The sequence below is a fragment of the Vigna unguiculata genome, chromosome 4 (assembly GCF_037176805.1).
Source record: "Vigna unguiculata cultivar grain cowpea cultivar isolate G323 ecotype 2 chromosome 4, ASM3717680v1, whole genome shotgun sequence".
Lineage (NCBI taxonomy): Eukaryota > Viridiplantae > Streptophyta > Magnoliopsida > Fabales > Fabaceae > Vigna > Vigna unguiculata.
In genome coordinates, this window is record NC_140795.1 from 16272513 (window position 1) to 16292939 (window position 20427).

Genomic DNA, 20427 nt, shown 5'->3' on the forward strand with positions numbered 1-20427 from the left:
GTTGCGATGTTGTATTTAATATTTTATGTGTTTGGTTTTATTTAAATGAGCTCACCCTATCTGTGTGTGTGTGGCGATGATCATGTAACTCGTTACATGGGAGCAGATGATAATGCAGGTGAGCAGGCGGATACGTAGAGACGAAGTGGGGAATGTGACGGGATTATTTATTCAGTCTTATTATGATTTACTTTTAATTTTGTTATGGTTTGATTTTGTAATAATGGAATAGTATGATTTTAATTACTACGGACGCTATGTTGAACTTTTAATTTTCCCGCGTTTTTGGGAAATTACGAGAATAAATACGATGTTTTATAAATCTTGTTTCTTATTTATTTTTAAATAGTAATTTCCGGCTAGGACGTTACACGACCGATGCACTTGCCTTTTTCACTAACAAGTTTGTGAGAATGAGAAAAAGGAGTTAATTCCAACTCAAATAGTCATTGGGTGGCGGATGTGTATTGGTTATAGGAAGTTTAATCAAGCCACTCGAAAGAATTATTTTCCTCTCCTTTTCATGAACCTAATGTTGAACGGTTGGCAGGACAAACTTTCTATAGTTTCCTAGATGATATAATCAGTAATTAATCCTAAGGACAAGGAGAAGTGCATCCATCAATGAAAATTCAAATAAAAAATTGAATTTACATTTTTTATTAATTTTAATATTTAATTATATTAAAAAACTATTTTAACATACTAATGTCAATATATTTTAAAATTTAACAAAATAAAATAAAATAAAAATTTCAATAGAAAATTCAGACTCCAAAAACATCTCATTAAAAGAAAAGATAATAAATTCTCATTAAAAAACATAAACATCTCAGAAAACAAATTCTAAAAATCTAAATTAAAAGAAAAGAAATAATAAATGATCTGGACTCGAAGACGAATTAAAGAAACAAGCTATACAAATACGTCACTTCTTGCTTTCGTTGGGATTCAAACTCACCATTCTCACTGTGCATCACTTTCTTCCTTCCTTCTTCGTCTTATTCTCCAACCCACACTAAAACCTTCCTATTTTTATTCTTTTCTCTGTTTTGCTTTCTGCAAACGACGTCGCTTCAGAGGTTCAGCGATGTCGTACGACTACCTATTCAAGTACATCATCATCGGCGACACAGGTTAGGTTCTTCTGTGCCCTCTTTTCTTTTCTTCTCGCAATTGGGTCTCCGAATCTCACTCCAAGTTTGGGTTTTTCTCCGGTGCGGTGCAGGTGTAGGGAAATCGTGCCTGCTCCTCCAATTCACTGATAAGAGGTTCCAACCTGTTCATGATCTCACTATTGGTGTTGAGTTTGGCGCTCGAATGGTCACCATCGATTCTCGACCCATCAAGCTTCAGATATGGGATACTGTCAGTTCACCCTCTCCCCCTTTCTATCTCTTTATTTTACTTTTTTTTTAAAGTTAAAATCTGTGGCTTAATTGTGTTTTTTTTTATTACTATTTGTTAGGTAGGGTATTTTAAATTAGATGAGAATTGATCAAGGGTATGTGTATGTGCTAGAACACTAAGTAAAATAGTTGTGATCACTTTTTAATTTGTTTGATTGTTTGATTTTTTTGGCGTGTATGGTTTCATGCTGAATCATCCAACATTATGTTCAAATGCTAGCTACCTAGATTTTAGGTGAAACTTTAAGAAATTGGTTCTGGGTTTAGAATTGACTTTGAGTTGAAACAAGTTTACGCGTATTTTAAGTTTGATTTTGGATGAAATTGTTTTTTTTTTTTAGAATTGTTTTTAATTTGATGCGATATTGTTCAAATGTTTTTATCATAAAAGCAATCTAGAAGTAAAATAATATACAGTTTTTATTCTGACGCGAAAGCTTCTTAAAGTTGCTTAAACTCAGTAAATTTTGGACCTATAAAACGTAAAACTGAACATGCCAAAGTTTATCGTTTCTATGTGATTCTGGAAAGTTTAAGGTGAAACCAAAGACACATTAAGCAACTTTTGGGTTGCACAGAAAATTTTGTGGCGAATTTTGCATAGACTTTTTAGAAAGTAAATAACTCAAACATAAATCAAGTAATTTCAAAATCAATTTTAATCAAAATTGGTGTTGCAGAATCAATTTTGGAAACGCAAGCCCAAAGAAAATAAGTCTGTTTACTTTTTTAATGTATTCTTTTATTCTTTGTCTTTATTGTATCATGGTAAATAGGAGTGCAGGGACATGGTTAGGAATAAGGGGTATGTATGTATACAGTAAAAGGGTACTGGATTTATGATTGTGACAAAGAAATCAGAATGTTGTTGAGAATGATTATAAACCGTTTTAGGATTGCAAATCTCTAGTTGAACTTGTTCGTGCAGATATATCCAACACACAACCTATTATTTATGTCTCAGGTTGCTTAATGTTCTTTATCTGTGATGCTACTTAATTTCTTTATGTTTTTCATTGATTTATATAAGCTAGTCCTTGAAGTTCGTAGTTATTGAATCATGCAACGATTGATTACTGAAATTATGTCTGTCCGAGGCCAATTTAGTATATAAAATATACCCAATTCTTTAGTTTGTTGTAAGGCTAAGCCTGGAATTACATTGATTGGCATTGCATGGTGAGGCCAAATTGATGTTGTACTGAATGGTTTGATTACTTCCTTTGATCCACAACATGGTGTATCGGTAGGATCTTAATAAGATTAAAAATTCTTGGTGTTGAAGATGGAATTCTTTATTCATATATATTGTCATGTCTAAACAAGGATGCTATTTTCAACAATATTTAGGTACTTATGCAGAACACCGTTGTTTTACTATAGGCTGGACAAGAGTCTTTTAGATCCATCACAAGATCTTACTATAGAGGAGCAGCCGGAGCACTCCTAGTTTACGACATTACAAGGTGGGTGGTGCTATTTACAATTTGACATAGAGTTCATGGTGTGCATTTCTTTAGAATTATATTGAACAACATACCACTTATGCTGTGTGGTTATTTATTTACCACTTTCATGAGTGCTAGGAATGTAATAGAAGTGAAATGCAGCATAATTGTGCAGTTATGACTCTACAAACTTTTGAAGTTTTGGTGGCTAACTGTAGCTATACTGTTACCTTCTCTTTTGTCACGGGTAGTTTCAATTCTTTTGAAGTAAACATTTGTGTCTTACGTTATCATTAAAGTTTAATGTTTGAACCACATGTGCAGTGCTGGTATGTATCCCTTGTTGCTTCCATTGTGGCTCCCAAACAGTGTACATTTTTTGTTTCATATAAACAAATAAGTATAATGCCCAATGATTCTTTTCCCCTTTTCATTTTTGCTTTTTTGTATCTGGTGGTGGGGGTTTAAATCTGAGGTTTGTTCTTTTTTCAAAGTCCCTTCGACTGAAAACCAAAAAACTCTTTTTTTGACCAGGAGAGACACATTTAATCATTTAGCAAGTTGGCTGGAAGATGCTCGGCAGCATGCCAATCCTAACATGAGCATCATGCTCATAGGGAACAAGTGTGACCTGTCTCATCGAAGAGCAGTGAGCAAAGAGGAGGGAGAGCAGTTTGCAAAGGAAAATGGACTTCTGTTTTTGGAGGCTTCTGCTAGGACTGCTCAAAATGTGGAAGAGGTGATGCATCTCAATCGATATCAAGCAAAATATAGGACATATGCTTTGCAACCTCAAGGATACTGTGAAATTTATTACCATGAAAAGTAACTTACTGCTCATTCTGCAGGCTTTTATAAGGACTGCTGCAAAGATTCTTCAGAATATTCAGGAAGGTGTCTTTGATGTGTCGAATGAGGTAAATATCTATTATTTTCCGTCCAAAAAGTGATGGAAGGTTTCTTAAGAATGGATGTTTTCATCATTTTATTGTCATAATAGGTATAAGAAATTTGACATTTTCATTTCATTTGGTAATTATCACTGTATCATCTGAGATTTAGGTTGCTCTGATGATGGTTGGTTTCACCAAAATGAAGCATGGTTGCTTTTTCTTTTTTCTTGTAATAAACAACATATAACATAAAATGGAACTTTCCATGCATCCTTATGTACCCCTTTTGGCTAGATCACCAATGAATCTGTTGTTGCAGTCATCTGGTATAAAAGTTGGCTATGGACGTTCCCAAGGTCAATCAGGAGGCAGAGATGGAACTGTTTCTGCAAGAGGTGGGTGTTGTAGCTGATTGAAGGGAAACCAAATCTGAATCTAATCCTTTTTTGCATCTATTTCTCCCTTCCCTGTCTTAACTGAATGTATACTTAGACTTCTTGACATGGAACTTTTGGAGTACACTGCAACTTCCTGTATAGATCTAATCTCAAAGGTGTTCTTGGAACAGATTTCACTGCATAGTTTTCAGATCTACTAAATGTTTAATGATTGGCTGTTGTGTTCAAAATGCCAGTTTCTTATAGTTTTGTTGTTATCTGCTACAATATTTACATGTTGTAGCTTTTTAGTAGGTACTACCCAATGTTCTCCACTCAATGTTAATCATGCATGAAGTTGTGTGGGTGTCATGTGTACAACTTATCAATCTTCAAAGAATGTCTTTATATATGAAACAAATGAATGGAGTCCTAGAGATGTGATTGATTTTGATTGCAGATGAATTTCTCTATATATGTATGCTAAAGAAAAGAAAGAATAAAAGAAGAAGAAAAAAAAACGAGTTGAGGTTTTTACATATTTACAATATAGAATGAGCATTAGTGTTGTGGCAGCATGTAAACTTAGTATTTGACTAAAATTATTAAGTATGGTGCACTCATAAGAATTTTTTACTACTTTTTCATGTACATTTTACCTTTCTCTCCTCACAAAAGTAAACATCATATAATATGTAATATTTTTTTCTATCATTTTAAGTTAATGTCACAACAATATCTCCTAGTAAACAATCATTTTGTCTCCTATCTCATGTAATAACATATTCCTTTATCTTTTTTCTCATATCTATTTAAAGCATGACATTTATTATCATAAAGTATATATTGGATGCATAAAAATAAGACCAAATCTGTCTGAGTTTCTTTAGTATTTTGTGATCAGAAATAATTTCAATACCTATTTTTCTATGCTGATATCTTACCTGTATCGTATGTGTGACATTCTTAATAGTTTTTCTACTATTTATTAATCCCAATATTTAAACTTAAATGTATGTGACATATTCGCTTTCTAATTTCCAAATCTTATTTTTCTCATCTCTTGCTAACATATAAATGTCTATTTTCTATCTTACTCCTATTTCAGAGAAAATTCTTTCCAAAGTTTATCTATAAAGTTCAAGTTAGTTGACTACTTTCCTAAATTTCTCAAATAAAACTAAAACATCTGCAACAAATATGTAATAAGGGATAGTAGTTTGTATATCTAGACTAAGCATATCTACAACTATATTAAACAAGTGAAAATTTAAGGAAAATCTTAAATGTAATTATCTGTTTCCATAGGAAAAATCCTTAGTTTCACTTGTTATACTAGTAGATAGTTCATCGTAATGTCTTGTGTCCTATATGTAAAAGTCAAGCAAACACCTTTTTTTTTTCAAATTCTTTTCTCGACACTTGATCCATTATCTCTAATTTCTAAACAAGAAGAATCATATGCAAATCTTTGTCTCTACTTGGATACTTATCCAACAACTAGAATGAAAGATAAATGTCTTTTATCGTGAAAGTTTTTGACAAAACAAAATTGCTTCTCTACAATCCATGCATTTCTCCTCAACCTGTGTTCAATCATATTTTTTTCATAATTTCATAGTGTGAATTATATAAGTTTGATGCATCTACAATGTGAACAATTTTTAATATTGTCGTTGTTCTTAAATATAGGAACCAAAGAATTCTTACCCGCTAACATTTTCTTAAAAGTTCATAATCTCATTAAATAGCTTCATGAATGCTGTTCTATACGCATCCAAAGTTCACATATTGGCTCATAAACTTCACTATGATCTATTATCTTAAGAGCCTCTCTTTTGCTTGTCCTATAAAATTTTACAATTAATAACTAATTTTTGTTGTCTCCTTTTTATGGTGAAATGTAATATTTTTTCCCTCCATTGTCAAACATCTGACTTTATTGAAATATATTGTTTTCATTTCTCCATTATTTTTGACTTCTACTTTTTACCAAAACCACTTGTCTCATTTCAAATACCTTTCCTAGTTTTTAGTATTCTCCTTTTTTTTTACTTTCAACATTTTCATTCGATGACAAAACTCATTTAACAACATATTTTATCTTCTTAATTATCACGTTCCAAATGAAATTAGCATTCCCAACGTAATTACACAATTGGGAAAAAAATGTATAATTAGTTGTATATTTTAGAAATTGTTATGAATTAATGATTGTCCATTGATTTGATACATTTACTCATATAATTGATACTCATATGATTCATTACTCTTTATGTAAATATTTGTATTAACTAAGTTGATTTGTTTTTTTTATGGATTACATATTGTATCTATAAATAAGACTCTTCCTATCAATAATAATACATAGATGAGTTACTCCCTATTCTCTATTATCTATCGTTTCTTCTCTTCTCTGTTATTTATTACTCTCTTTGTTATTTGCTTTATTTCATAACACTTTATCAGCACGATGCTCCAACCAACTAAGGACTAGTGGAAGCTTTTTCTCTTTAACGACAGTGCTCTATGTGTTTCAATCCAGGCTTTTTCTAATCCTTTCTCAATTGTGATAAGAATTGTTCGACTTTATCAATTTCTTCCTCTTGTGATAAGAATTGTTCGACTTTATCAATTCTCATCTCCATCTTTTTATTTTTATTTTTATTATGATGGTGATTATTATTATTATTTTGATGATGATGATTATTATTAATATTATTATTTTATGTGCTGGTTCTAAACACGCGAAACATTGCAAAATTTGGATTTGTGACCCTTGATATTATAAGGAAGACTTTCTTATATTGGATTTTAAATGTTGAAATACATGTAGATGCAATGGATATTGGGATACCATTAAATAAAGAACTAAAGCATCTAAGCAACTAATTTGCTCATGTGACAAAAATATTGTGAAAAGAGATTTCACAAATATTATGAATTTATTTTATGCCTATGTATGGCTGGCTGGACAAAGCAATAAAGCTTTTGATGAAAAATCATGAGATCCACTTAATCTACTCCATTTCCAGAAGTGAATGCAGCAATAAATATTATGAATTGATTTCATGCCTTTGTATGGCTGAACAAAGCAATGAGCTTTTGATAGAAAATCATGAAATCTGTCCAAATTGGTTCTGCTCCATTTCCAGAAGTGAATGCAGCAACGTTTGATTTATATTTTCATGATCGTGATCGTGATATTGATTATGGACATGGTTATACAGAAAATTTCAAAGACACGTTTTGTCACTAAAAGTCGCACAATAATGTGAAAAAGGAAAAAGGAAAATGTGAAAATATTGACAAAAAAGATGAAAGTATATATCATCATTACGATGGTAAAGGCCATTTTGAGTTGTACTTAATGTACATCAAAGCATCTTATAAATAATGAGAAGAACATGGAAACACAATTTGTTTATAAAGATGGTGATTTTGATTATGGCCATATGGATGCTACTCATCTTGATATTATTTTTTTTTCTAAAGCAAATAGAAGCATTGATCACTTTATTGATTATGAGAGTGTTAACGGTAAGACCCGCTAAATTTAAATAATTAAATAATTAATTATTTCATTAATGTGAGTGGGAGAAGTTTTATGGCATTAAATACTAATCTTTATGACGTGGAAAAGTACTACCTTAAGTGGTTGAGAGTACTTGGTTGTGTGAGAGGACTTGGGTTCAAGTCCTATGTATGTCATTTTATGTTATTATTCATTATTATTTTAAATATATGATAATCATGTTGTGAAATAGTATGTTTATTGGATGATGATTGTTAGCATGAAACATGAATTGGCATGATGGTTTGATAGTGATTTGGCAATTGCATGGTTATGGGTTCAAGTCTTGTAGAGCTCAAATTAAACTTTATATTTTTTGTTTATGGTAGATTTGGGTGGAATGGGAAGGGTTAGAGGAAACCCTACTAACCTGGGAAAGTGGAGTAATAGGAAGGGTTTTGCCAAGGTTGAGTCTGTATCAGAAAAGGGAGCACAAAAGGAGAGTGTCGGGAGAGGTTTTGGGTTTGAATTGGTAGAAGAGCAAGAGAGGAGATTGGCAAACAAAGAGGAGGTAGCACGTTTAGCAACTTGAGCAAGGAATCCAGGTTAGGGGAGTTCCTAATGCATGTTTTATTTTGAGTCGTATGAAAATTGTGTTCTGAGTCATGCTTGAACTGTGAAATATCTCAAATTTTGATCTGGATCGCGTTTCTGGAAATTTTCCAGAAATCACCTAGCGGTGTATGAACTGCCGCTAGGCGGCACATACAATTTTACTTGTTTCTGGGTTTTCTCCATGAATCGCCTGGCGGCAGAGGATGAACCGCCAGGCGGCATAAGCACTGTGACGTTATTTTTTGGTTTTGTTTTGGTGTTCTTGATGTTTCTGTGATGCGCCATGATAATTTATATGCACAAACATGAATCCTATGTTGTGAATGTCTGTAGATGATCATGATATATTGAAGTTATGTATGTTGTGTGCATTTGAGGTTTTGGAATTCATGCTGGAATTGGGGATAGTAATTGTTAAAAGTTACAAAGAAAGGTGTATTGAATTTCCAGAAATTGACGATTTGATGAGTGTTGTATGAACTCTAGGGAGTATGTGCATATAGAAATATGTTGGGATGAAGGTATGTATCGTAAAATCAGAATATTTGGGTGTGGTGCAGTGTTGGAAATTCTGGGCAGAACCCAGATTTATATGCACCGCCTAGCGGCGCATGAACTGCCGCCAGACGGCCTGACAGTGCTGTGTATTTTGGTTGATTTGTATGGATTTTGTGGGGTTGATTATACAGGTAGAAATTCATTATAATATATACATGTCGAAGATGGAATATTAGATGAAGGTGGCCTGTTAGGGATCAAGGAAGGGTAGAGGTAGTGAAGGTGGGAAAAGTGTTATAATATAAGGGAGGATATAAATGTTTCTGTTGTATGTGCTAAAGTAGATTCCAGAAAATATACTAAAATAGTAAAATGGGAAGTGTGAATTAGCATGTGGCATTTTTGTTAACGAGGTGGTATGATAATAAAGGAGAAGAAGGGCAAGTGCAAAGGGGAGAAAGGAAATTCATGTTAGTAACATGTATGGATACATGACAATCTGCTTGTTGAGTGTTGTAAATATTCTGCTACATTGTTGGTGTATTTTGAGGAGTGTGTGCAATCTTGGTGATTTAAACTTTACATAATTAGAAATGTGTGTATGCGTTGCTAGTGATAAAACTGTGGTTGGTGTGTCATAATTGTTTTATAGCTTTGTGTGTTGTATGATGTGAGGTCCATTGGGATCTGTATCAGTGCTAAGATACCAGTAGCTGTGTGCCACTGGTATAGCGCCTGGCGGCGTGAGCGAGCCGCCAGGCGGACGGGAATTAAATCAGTGACAGTGGCCACAACGGGAACGGGGCGCCTGGCGGCGGGTGATGGCTCCACCAGGCGATGACGGCGGAGCAGGGCGCTTGGCGGTGTGGTGGTGCCCGCCAGGCGGTGGCGGTACTGTGAGGGTACTGCAGGCGCATGACGCCTAGCGGTGTGTGATGCCCACCAGGCGGTCTGTTGATGTTGATGCAGGTGAGCAGGCAGATGCTTAGTGACGGAGTGGGGATATCTCTGGGATTTTTATTACTAGTTACTATGTTGCCTATGGATTTAATTGTAATAATTTTTAGACACTTTTGCTGGTAATATGAATGATGCGACTCGTCTTTTTATTATTTGTAATGGCACGTTGTTTTTCTAAATTTAAATTTTCCCGTGTTTTTGGAAATTGATGATAAATAAATGAGGATGTTATTTTATTTATATTCTTATTTATTTTAATAAGTAATTTCCGGCTAGGACGTTACATTAACAAAAAAATACTCATATTGATATTTATGTTTATATGAAAAACGAATGTTTGCACTAGTACCAAAGGATATGTGTCTTATTGATAGTGCAACAACTTATACAATTCTCAAGAGCAATAAAAGCATGGTAGGCTTGTTAGTTCCAAAAACACGTTTGAAGCATGGTAGGCCTATTGGTTCCAAAGATAAAAACTCTTGAATGAGAAAGGGAGCTAAAATGCAAAATGACCTAATCGAAAAGGTTGAAATCGAAAAGGTTGAAATCCCAAAAGATTCATTTTGACATAATTAATGGTTCGATTTCAGAAGAACCTCAGGTACCTGAAATTGTTGAAAATGATGAGATCTCAATAAATTATGTCATGAATCATATAATATAGAACCAAAATGAAGTTAACATTGATGAAACTTTTACTTATAACATAGCGATGAATGCTATGAATGACAATGAGGGACCAATAAGCAATGATCATTAAAGATTGTCGGCAAAAAAAAAAAGGATTGGCCAAAATGAAAATATGCAAAGAAGCATAATTATATTTGCTTGCTAAACGAAAGGTTTTTGGACGTATAGTTTTCATACCTGAAGTTGTGAAACTCGTTGGGTACATATGGATTTTTGCACAAAAATCAAATTAAGAATGATGAAATTGTTAGATACAAAGCACAATTCGTTGCTCAAGGTTGTTCATAAAACCTTGTATTGATTTGTGAAAAAACATATTCACTAGTATTGGATACAACAACATTGCAATATTTGATTATCCTAGTTGCACAACAAGGTTTGCATTTACATCTAATGGATGATGTTACAACCTATTCGTACGGTTCTTTTGAGAATGAGAATCATATTTATATGAAAATCCCTGAAGGATTTTATTTGCTCAACAAAACAAATACTAAAGAGGGTTATTCAATAAAATTGAACATGCTCTTTTATTGATTAAAGCAATCTGGACGTGTGTGGCATAACCGTCTTATTAAGTACTTACTAAAATAAGGTTATAGAAATGATCATATTTGTTCTTGTATTTATATGAAAAGATCCAAAAATGAATTTGCCATAATTATTATTTACGTAAATGACATAAACATTGTTGGAACTCTTGATGAGCTCACAAGGCAATTGATTGCTCAAAGAAAGAATTTGAGATGAATCATCTTTGAAGGGCAAAGTCTTGTTTGAAATTAGAATTGAGTATTTAAATAAAAGTGTTTTTATACATCAAGAGACTTATATGATTAAGGTGCTTAAAATGTTCTAAATGGACAAGACACATCCATTATGCACTCCAATAGTTGTGAGGTCGTTAGATGTTGATAAATGTTCTTCTTAGACCTCAATAAAATGATGAAGATCTTCTTGATCCAGAAGCACCATATCGTAATGTCATAGAAACATTAATGTATCTTTCTAATTATACTCAACCTGATATTGCTTTTGCTGTAAATTTGTTAAGCAAGATATAGTTCTTCAACTACAAGAAGAAAATGATTTGGAGTAAAACATATGTTTTGTTACCTTAAAAGTACTATGAATATGAGATTATTTCATCCAAATGATTCAGACCAATGGTTTATGTATATGCATATTATTTTACATATTCTCACAATGTCACAATAGTTGATCATAAACAAAATGTTTGTTCACATGTGGTAGCACAATGGTTTCATGATGTATATGAAACAAACCATAGTAGCAACATCGTCTAATCATACAAAATTATGAGGAAAGTTGTGAATATGTTTGGTTAAGGTCTATAATTCAACATGTACAAGAAACTTGTGACTATCCCCGACAAAGATGGAATTAACAACCATATATGAAGACAATAGTGTATTGTTCAATTGAAATGATGATATAGATATCCAAAAATTCATTTATATGAAAACATGGCAGGTCTATTTATGAAGTTTTTTGCCAAGAAGAACTTTTGAGCAAATGATTCAACAGTTCGGACCCTATCACTTTAATGATGTAAGTTTACATGAGAGGGACAAATAGAATATGTGATGAAATTGTATTAAAGAATATGAAATGTTGTACTCTTTTTCCTTCACTAGATTTTTTTATCCCAAAGGGTGTTTCTTAATAAGGTTTTAACGAGGTACATTTTCTTATCAATGGACACATGAATTAATGATTGTCCATTGATTTAATACATTTACTCATATGATTCATTACTCTTCTTTATGTAAATATTTGTATTAACTAAGTTTATTTGTTTCCTTTGTGAATTACATATGAATAGAACTCTTCCTATCAATAATAATAATACATAAATAAGTTACTCCCTATTTTTTATTATCTATCTATTATTTATCACTCTCTGCTTCGCTTTATTTCATAATAACAACCATATTTTACATGTTTAACAATAATAGTCTTTTTCATTGTATATTTTAAAAGTCATTTAAAATAATTTTGAATTAATTTGTAGTGTAACGAAATTGATATTGACAATGGACGAATATTAATTTTAAAAATATAATAAATAAACAACTTAAACTGAAACGGTTCTGTCTTGTATACAAGAATACATTTCCTTTAAAATTTTAAGGAGGTTTATCATCTTTCTCATAATTATATCACACTTCTATATAGACAAGAAAAATATAAATCAAGCAAAACTGCTTTGAATCAATTTTTCCACTTCCTCAAATATTGTATTTTTTTGGCATATAGTTGTGCTTATAAAGGTTGAAAATAGTTGTATTAGAGTATAATTAAAGCTGCTTAAAGTGAGGTTTAAAATTTGATAGAATGATTGTAACCGATTATTTTGGGATGAATAATGCAAAAAATTAAGATTCTGCATAACTCTGGTATAGGAGAATTCCTAAACCCTAAATTATAAATTAGTCCACACTCACCAACCAAATAATTCGTTCACCGGATTACATAATTCATCCAAAAGATCAAATTTCAATTTGAAAATCCTAATCCAAGGTAACAAATTTTAGTTAATAAAATTCACTCAAGGAAACAATTCTGATAAAAAAGATAAGTTATATAATATGAAATATGCCTTATTCTTGCTTAATACACTTCACTTCAGAATTGGACAATTTGTTTCAACCACTGTTAACTTCATTTACATGTTTTACGTATACGCAAATTGCATTAATTTTCATTTTGAAAACCTAGATCAACATAAAAAAGCATTTTCAGAAAATTCATTAAAAATTAATAAATACATAAAAATTAAAACATCACCAATTTAAGCCAAGCACACGAGAAATTACAATGAATTTTTCGGCTCCTGATGTTCAAAGCCATCAATACATAAATTATGAGCCACCAAATACCTGCAAGGAACAAAATGGAATCCCGTTGAATTAAAAGCTAACGACTTCATATATCAAGTTACCACACATTTTCAAGATAGAAAAGAGATAACAATAAAAAACACAAAATGAAAAACCAAATAAACATTTATGATTTAGCTCCTACGGCTTTTTGTTTTAAATTTTTCGTTACTGTAAATTTGAAATAACTATCTATAGTCATATAGGATTTATATAACATTTGAAATAACTACTTTAGTCACACAAAATGAGTAAACTTAAGCTAGTCTTTATAAAATATTTTCCTTTATTTTCATTCCTCCAAAAATTGAAATTACAACTTTTGCTCTTTACCATTCATCTTAAAATAAATAAATATTTATTAAAGGGATTTAGATTCTTTTCAGAAATATTATATGGTGACATTATACCATTTATACTAGTGGAGACACTCAGTATGGTCCACTCAACTTGTTCAAGTCATGAGCAGATAACAAATATCACCTAACATGTCAGATAAAAAGCCGTGGTTTTCAAATTTTTAGGGATAGAAACAAGATTTTACAGGAACCAAAATACAATGAAAACAAATTTAAACCAAGAACTATTATCTCTAACCAATAATGAAATTGTTACTTACCGCATCCAATACATCGTCAGAGAGCTCAGGTTTACTTTTCTTCGCATCAGCAGCTATCGGCTTTGTTTGAGGGAAATGGCGAATCACTTTTGCCACTCCTGAGTCTTGTTCAATCTTCTGCTTCTGTGCAAGCAAAATGTAGTTATGTCAGTATGAACTGATTGTTCAATATACACATTATTCATTGAAATTTGAAAAAAAAAAAGTACATATGAAAAGACAAAGCTGAAGGTGTCTTTGAACTAACTTTCTGATTGGCAAAGTTGTGAAGCAAATTATTTAAGGCAGAGTTAAAAATCAAAACAAAAGAAAACCATATAACTGTCAACAACAAGTACAAGAAAAAATGATAGTTAAAGAATCTTTGTGACTTTAAGTAAGAAGTATATCTACATAGATAATCCCAAAAAAAAAATGGTCTGCAATCAGAGAAGGCAATCACAGCTACTAATCATGTGAGTCTAATTTTAAGGAGCTTCGGTAATTCTTATAGGAACAAGTTGTACATCTAAGCACATGCAATGGACCACAACAAAAGTGGATCAGAAATTCGTGGTAGCTGTATCAAATACCACCAGGGGGTAGGAATTTTCCACGTTTTAGTCTAACCAACAAGGAGTAAAACTCAAATTATTAAAACTCAGTAATTGTTCCTTGAAACGTAGAAGTATACTATTTATATTGCAAGTCAAACTGAAACAGCCTATATCAGAGGTAGTTGCAAAAAGATGACAAACATCAGGAAATAAAGGAAACAAAAGATGGGAGCGGATGGGAGTCAAGGATCCCCCAAGCAAGATAAACTCCCTGCTCTAATTTTCCAATTATGATCCTCCAAAAAGATGCCTTCTCATCAGTACATAATTCCTTACAACAGAAATACACACATCACACTCCGCAAACTAACTACCAGCCAAATTCCCCTTTCTACCCCTTCTACCTTTTACAAAAGCAAAAACACAAATTATTAGTTAGGCTTGGTGGTGGTGACAGTGGTGGCCCTTTATCAGTTTGAGTCGCTGTTCCTAACACAAATCAACATTTAAAAAATTACAGTAGATTCCAAAGCTACCGATGATTTAATTTACTGTTCTCAAAATCAGATTTATTTAACTTATCTGCAACTCTCATTGTTAGATTAGGTCCAAATATAGGCCAGACTTCAAATCCTCAATCAGAAAATAGTCTGCCTCTGACGGTCCAAAAACAGTAGCCAAAAATGAGTATCGGCTACATTGCATTGTTCTGATTGGATGGAGATACAATAGATACACCTTACTGCCATTTAGAGAAGCAATTTTCATAACTCATGAGTAATTTATTTTAGAGACAGATCACGTTAGATGAATAGAAAACAGTAAAAATGCAATCTTATGGTCTGCCAGAATTGCCACTCATCACTGATATATGAAAGCCAAAACAAGACACAGTAAGAGACTCAAGAAGCAGGGATGACCGAACTTTTACTAGATTTATGGTTAGAAACTTTAATTCTTCTGGTTAAAGTTGAGAAGTGAATAATGCTAGCTATTTCACAATTCCTCGAAGGTTAAAACTGTAGCAAGAAATTGTAATTCAAAGATAAGTGAAAAAGTATAACAAACAAGATATTTCAAATTAGAAAATAACATTTAAACAGAAAGCTTCATTTCTTGCTGATTTCATGCTCCAATTAATGGAGAACTTTTTTAAGTATTCTGAAAAATGCTACCCATTTTCAGATCACCCCGAGATATTTGAAAGCTGACAACTTCAAACAATAACAGACAAGAAAACTAACTATCGTTTAGTTATTTCCTTAATGGAAATGATCTCTCACTATGCTACTTATATGATATCACCCAATACCAGAAAAAAGTAAGTCACAAAGTCAGCTACCAACCACGAAAAATTAAGAAAATGTCAATCAGTAGATTTACAGCCCATTTTTTGTTCATTGGGGTTGGCTTTCATACAACCAATTAAACTATTAATAAAAAATAAGGTTTCTTGTTTAAAATTCAATGCCTGAAGTACATTCCTCCAACGTTTAAACTAAAGGTAATGATGGCATGGTACACCACATTAACTATTTAAGTCTTTGAAATGTGTAGACATAATAGCATACCTTCTTTAGCCGCTCCTCTATAGCATTCAAAGCCCGTGACTGATCAACTCTTGATAGATAGAAATCCCTCTCTCTCTTGGCAGCAGAAAGTTCTACAGCCAGCTTTTGCTCCCGAATAGCTTTCTTAAAGGCTGTAAGATATACATTGTTTCAACACAAACAGCTTAAGGTCCACCAGTAAAACAACACACTGATCTTAAAGCGCTCACCTAGTTCTTCAGTCAGATCATCCCACTTGAATTTACTTAAGTACTTAATATTCCAAAGGTCATAGTAGAATGATGACCTCTTTCTCCCCCCTTGAAGACAAACAATACAAAATCAGAAACTTGAAAACCAAATCCATACATACAGACACAAGTCAAACAAAAATATCCTGCTGCACTAAGCGTGCTGCACTATGAAACATCATATTCTATTTAACTAAATTAAAGAATAAACCAATTCTACGGTTTATAAAACAACATTACGATTCTCATCAAAAAGACTCAAGAAGCAAGAACAATAGGAATAACTACTCCATGTACTGCTACTACAGATAAACACCATATCAATTTTCAAAAAATTTCATACAGATGTATAATAGTCAAACCATGAGAATTAAGACATACTAATATTCTAGAATTGTTAAGAGACAACATAACAATTTTCGTTTAAGAATGAATACCATAGAGAGAGCAGCAGGTGTCTGACAGTGACAAGATTCAAAACATACCTATTTGTTCACCATTTAACATATTGGCAACCCTCTTAGCAACCCTTTTATCACCGAATTCAACCCATCTACACAGCAGAGAGAAAACCAATGATCATATTCAAATCTCAACAACAAAAAATCAGCAACCATTGGAACAACTTCAATCAGATACCAATCCTATTCCAAAATAAAACATAAGTAAATACCCTTCTGAATATTCTTGGTCTCGGGATCCACGGGACCGCTTAGAAGGCACTTGGGTAGCAGAACCTGAGAAATTCAAATAATAATAAAGTCTCCAAGCACAACAAAATTCAAAATAAATACATAATATACACCTTCTAGAATTTAATTAGAATGCCCAGATATGTAAGGTGATTTCCATTTACTAACTTCTTATATAGCTATAGACATATGGTTACTATGCTTTTCTGGCATCCAAACCATAAAAATGATGCCGCTCTTATTATTCTGCAAAATTTACCTTGTAAGTTTTTTTCTTGATCATTTCTTACTACCGTATTTTAAATTTTCACGCATGTGTAACAAAACACTGCTGGAAAAATGCATGAAACTTAGCTGGTAAAATTCACGAACTGATGATGGTTGAACGGTAAAAAGTACAACTGAGCTAAAAAATAAAGTAGTAATTTCACAATAAAGGTTAAAATCCAATTGAAAAAAAAAAGGAGACTAAAACATAAACCAACGAAACATCATCAATGGTTTAATTTAATGTTCTTTCAGACACTAAAATCAAGTTTTCTCCAAATAAAAAGAACAATCCAAAAATTTAGAGAGACCTTGAGGAGAGAGAAAAATTCGTTGGATATCACCGAACTGAGAGAGAATGTGGCGAAGCTTTACATGGTCCATGTGAGGAGGGATTCGGCTCAAATAGCACACGCCGCGCTTCTCCGCGTCCTTCGACGCCACTTTCTTCTTCTTCTTCTTTGTTTTCTTTACTTTCGCGTTTTCGCCGTTGGATGTAATTTCTTCTGCGTCAATTTCAGCGTCCTCTTTTTCTTTCTCCGAAGAATTCATCGTTTTCTAGTGTCTGCCGCAACACCTTCTTCCTCTTCTTCTGGTTCAAGCTGATTAACAAACCACGAATTTTGCTCACACTAGAATTTTGCTGAATAACAAAACACGAATTTAGGTGACATTTGGTTTTACTTACCTCTCTCTGCCGCGACGCACGATGCAACAAAAAGAAGCACCACTTTCTTTTTCACAAGCTTCGAGCAATGGAGGTGCAGGGCGTTGCAGGCTTCCGGCAATGGATGTGCGGCCTTCCGGTCCGGCTATGGAGGTGCACAATCTCTCTAGTGAGGTGCAGCGCTGATATGTGAAAGAAGGAAAATAATAGGGTTTTCAATATATTTTCTTAATGAAAGATTATTTTGATTGGGCTATGGGGTGCAGGAAGAAAGGTTTTTTTGGGCTAAGGTTGAGGCCCGTGGAAAATAAAAGGTTTGGACTGTATTTCTTTTAGCATATAGGTTTCTTCCTGCACCTCTAATCACACTTCATCTGTACCCAGAAAAATTTAAAATTCCTATTTTGTTTATCAATTAAAAGTAATTATATTTTTATTCTCAGTTACTTACTTGTCCATTTTTTTTAACAGATGTCAACATCTGTTATCTTATTTTATTCTACGTATATCATATATATATATATATATATATATATATATATATATATATATATATATATATATATATATATATAAACTCTTACTCTTTTCTTTAAGTTATTTTTTTTTTTATAAAATACATATTTTATTTTATTTTTAAATATTTATTAATAAATTAAAAGTAAAATATATATAATTTTAAAAACATAACTAAAAAATTAAAAAGAAAATAAATAAAATTATATACTTATATATATATATATATATATATATATATATATATATATATATTTCGTTTCTTATTTTTTTATTACTTTTACTAAAAGATTAATTTTTTAAGTTTATTTATTTCAAAACATTAGTTATTTAAAATATATTATATAAAACAAAGTTAAATATATCTTTTTAAATATTTAAATATATATATATATATATATATATATATATATATATCTTAATATTTTATTTTAATTTTAAAATATATATTAAACAAATTAAAAAATTACAATAGAAATAAAATTTTAAAAAATTAACATTTAAAAATAAAAAGTGAATAGGAAAAATAAATTAAAAAATAATATATATATATATATATATTATATCTTGGTTAAAAATTGTTATTTTTTAATTTAATTTATTTCAAAATATGATTTCATTTTTATATTATATAAAAATAAATTAAATATCTATATAAATATTTTGTTTTTATTCTTAAAATATATATTAAAAATATAAAAAATAAAAATCGTTAACAGTATAAAAAAGTAAATAAGAAAAATAAATTAGAAGATAAAATAATAATATTAAAGAAAAAGATATATTGGATCCGGTATATATATATATATATATATATATATATATATATTTTGAAATCCATTTTTTTATATATCAGATGTCAACTTCGATAAAAAAAAATAAAATTACAAATATTAATATTTGTAAAATAAAATTAAATATCGGATGTTGATGTCGAATGTTGACAACCGTAATAGATAAAAGTTAGAAAAAGTAAAATATCGGATATTGATATCTTTAGCACAAAATAAAGTATCGGATGTTTACATTCGTTAAAAAAATTGGGGCTGAATCAACGAGAGAGAAAAAAAAAATAGTTATTTTTTAGTGAGGGGTAAAGTAGGGATTTAAAAACGTTTTGAAGGTGCAAAAGAATTGTTAAGAAGACATTTACTTCTTGCACCCATGTACAATGTTTTTTATAACGTTTTTGGACGTAGAATTTAAAAGTCATTTTCTTCTTTAATATAAACTTTGCACAATTTGTATAGTTAAAAGTTAAAATTGTTTTCCATATTGTATATTTTTCGATGTCATTTTTAACTTCTAGATATGTTTGAGTAATGTGAAAGATAAATTAACCTCCAGTTTTTATAATTTGAAAATTAATTTTAATTAATATATTATGGGTTAAACACAAGCAGTCAAGAATTCAAAGTGCATTCTTCAATTATAAAAAAAAGTTTAATTAAAGTGAGTCACTCATTTCTATAATAAAATATCGATTTGGTATTTCTATTTTTTCTGATCTCAATTTGATTCCTGTTTTGAAAATTTTGATGCAATCATGTTCTTTCCTTTAATGGTACAGTAACAACGTTAAATGGGGTCATATGTCAGTTTCTAGATTTTTTAAAATTTTTATATTTTTTTTTTGAATTTTTTAGAAAAATAAAAAATTTGTCGTGTGTCACGCTGACGTCATGCCACATGGCAATGATAGAGTGATGATAATGCAACGTGTCATTTACTTATTCTCAATTTGGTTCTTGTCTTTTAATTTTTGTCTCAATTTAATCTTAATTTTTGTAAAATTGTGCAATTTCGTCCCTCTCCAAATTGAAACAAAAAATAATTTTTATATAAATGTTATACAAATATTTTTATTAAATTTGATATTTTTATTCAAATTGATATTTTTATTATATATTTTTAACATAACTTAAGTTTATTTAAATTTGTATTTCACATTCAAGTTTACTTAAAATTGTTTTCAAATTTTAAATTTATTTGTTTTGGATTGATACATAAACTGGTTAA

At 31.2% G+C, this 20427-nt stretch overlaps 2 protein-coding genes across 2 annotated transcripts; one reads left to right on the plus strand and one right to left on the minus strand.

The window, feature by feature from the left end:
- The first annotated feature begins 926 nt into the window (after positions 1-926).
- LOC114181020 (ras-related protein RABB1b) lies at positions 927-4393 on the plus strand. Its single transcript, XM_028067334.2, has 6 exons — positions 927-1136; positions 1229-1368; positions 2793-2875; positions 3392-3596; positions 3706-3774; positions 4070-4393. The coding sequence occupies exons 1-6, from the start codon at positions 1091-1093 to the stop codon at positions 4160-4162; spliced, it is 636 nt and encodes a 211-aa protein (XP_027923135.2). The 5' UTR covers positions 927-1090; the 3' UTR covers positions 4163-4393.
- An 8773-nt stretch (positions 4394-13166) lies between these two features.
- Positions 13167-18099, minus strand: LOC114181120 (RNA-binding (RRM/RBD/RNP motifs) family protein). The gene is made up of 8 exons (XM_028067474.2): positions 17914-18099; positions 17537-17827; positions 16940-17003; positions 16752-16819; positions 16246-16335; positions 16037-16167; positions 13930-14052; positions 13167-13310 (listed from the first exon to the last, which is right to left on the minus strand). The coding sequence occupies exons 2-8, from the start codon at positions 17775-17777 to the stop codon at positions 13293-13295; spliced, it is 735 nt and encodes a 244-aa protein (XP_027923275.1). The 5' UTR covers positions 17778-17827; positions 17914-18099; the 3' UTR covers positions 13167-13292.
- Positions 18100-20427: the final 2328 nt, after the last annotated feature.

Coding starts and splice junctions, on each gene's coding strand:
- LOC114181120 (XM_028067474.2), bottom strand. CDS start 17,777: ATGAATTCTTCGGAGAAAGAAAAAGAGGACGCTGAAATTGACGCAGAA. Junction 17,004..17,536: donor AATTTTTCTCTCTCCTCAAG/GTCTCTCTAAAT, acceptor TGAATTTCTCAG/GTTCTGCTACCCAAGTGCCT. Junction 14,053..16,036: donor TAGAGGAGCGGCTAAAGAAG/GTATGCTATTAT, acceptor TTGCTTGCACAG/AAGCAGAAGATTGAACAAGA.
- LOC114181020 (XM_028067334.2), top strand. CDS start 1,091: ATGTCGTACGACTACCTATTCAAGTACATCATCATCGGCGACACAG. Junction 1,137..1,228: donor CATCATCATCGGCGACACAG/GTTAGGTTCTTC, acceptor GGTGCGGTGCAG/GTGTAGGGAAATCGTGCCTG. Junction 2,876..3,391: donor CTAGTTTACGACATTACAAG/GTGGGTGGTGCT, acceptor TTTTTTGACCAG/GAGAGACACATTTAATCATT.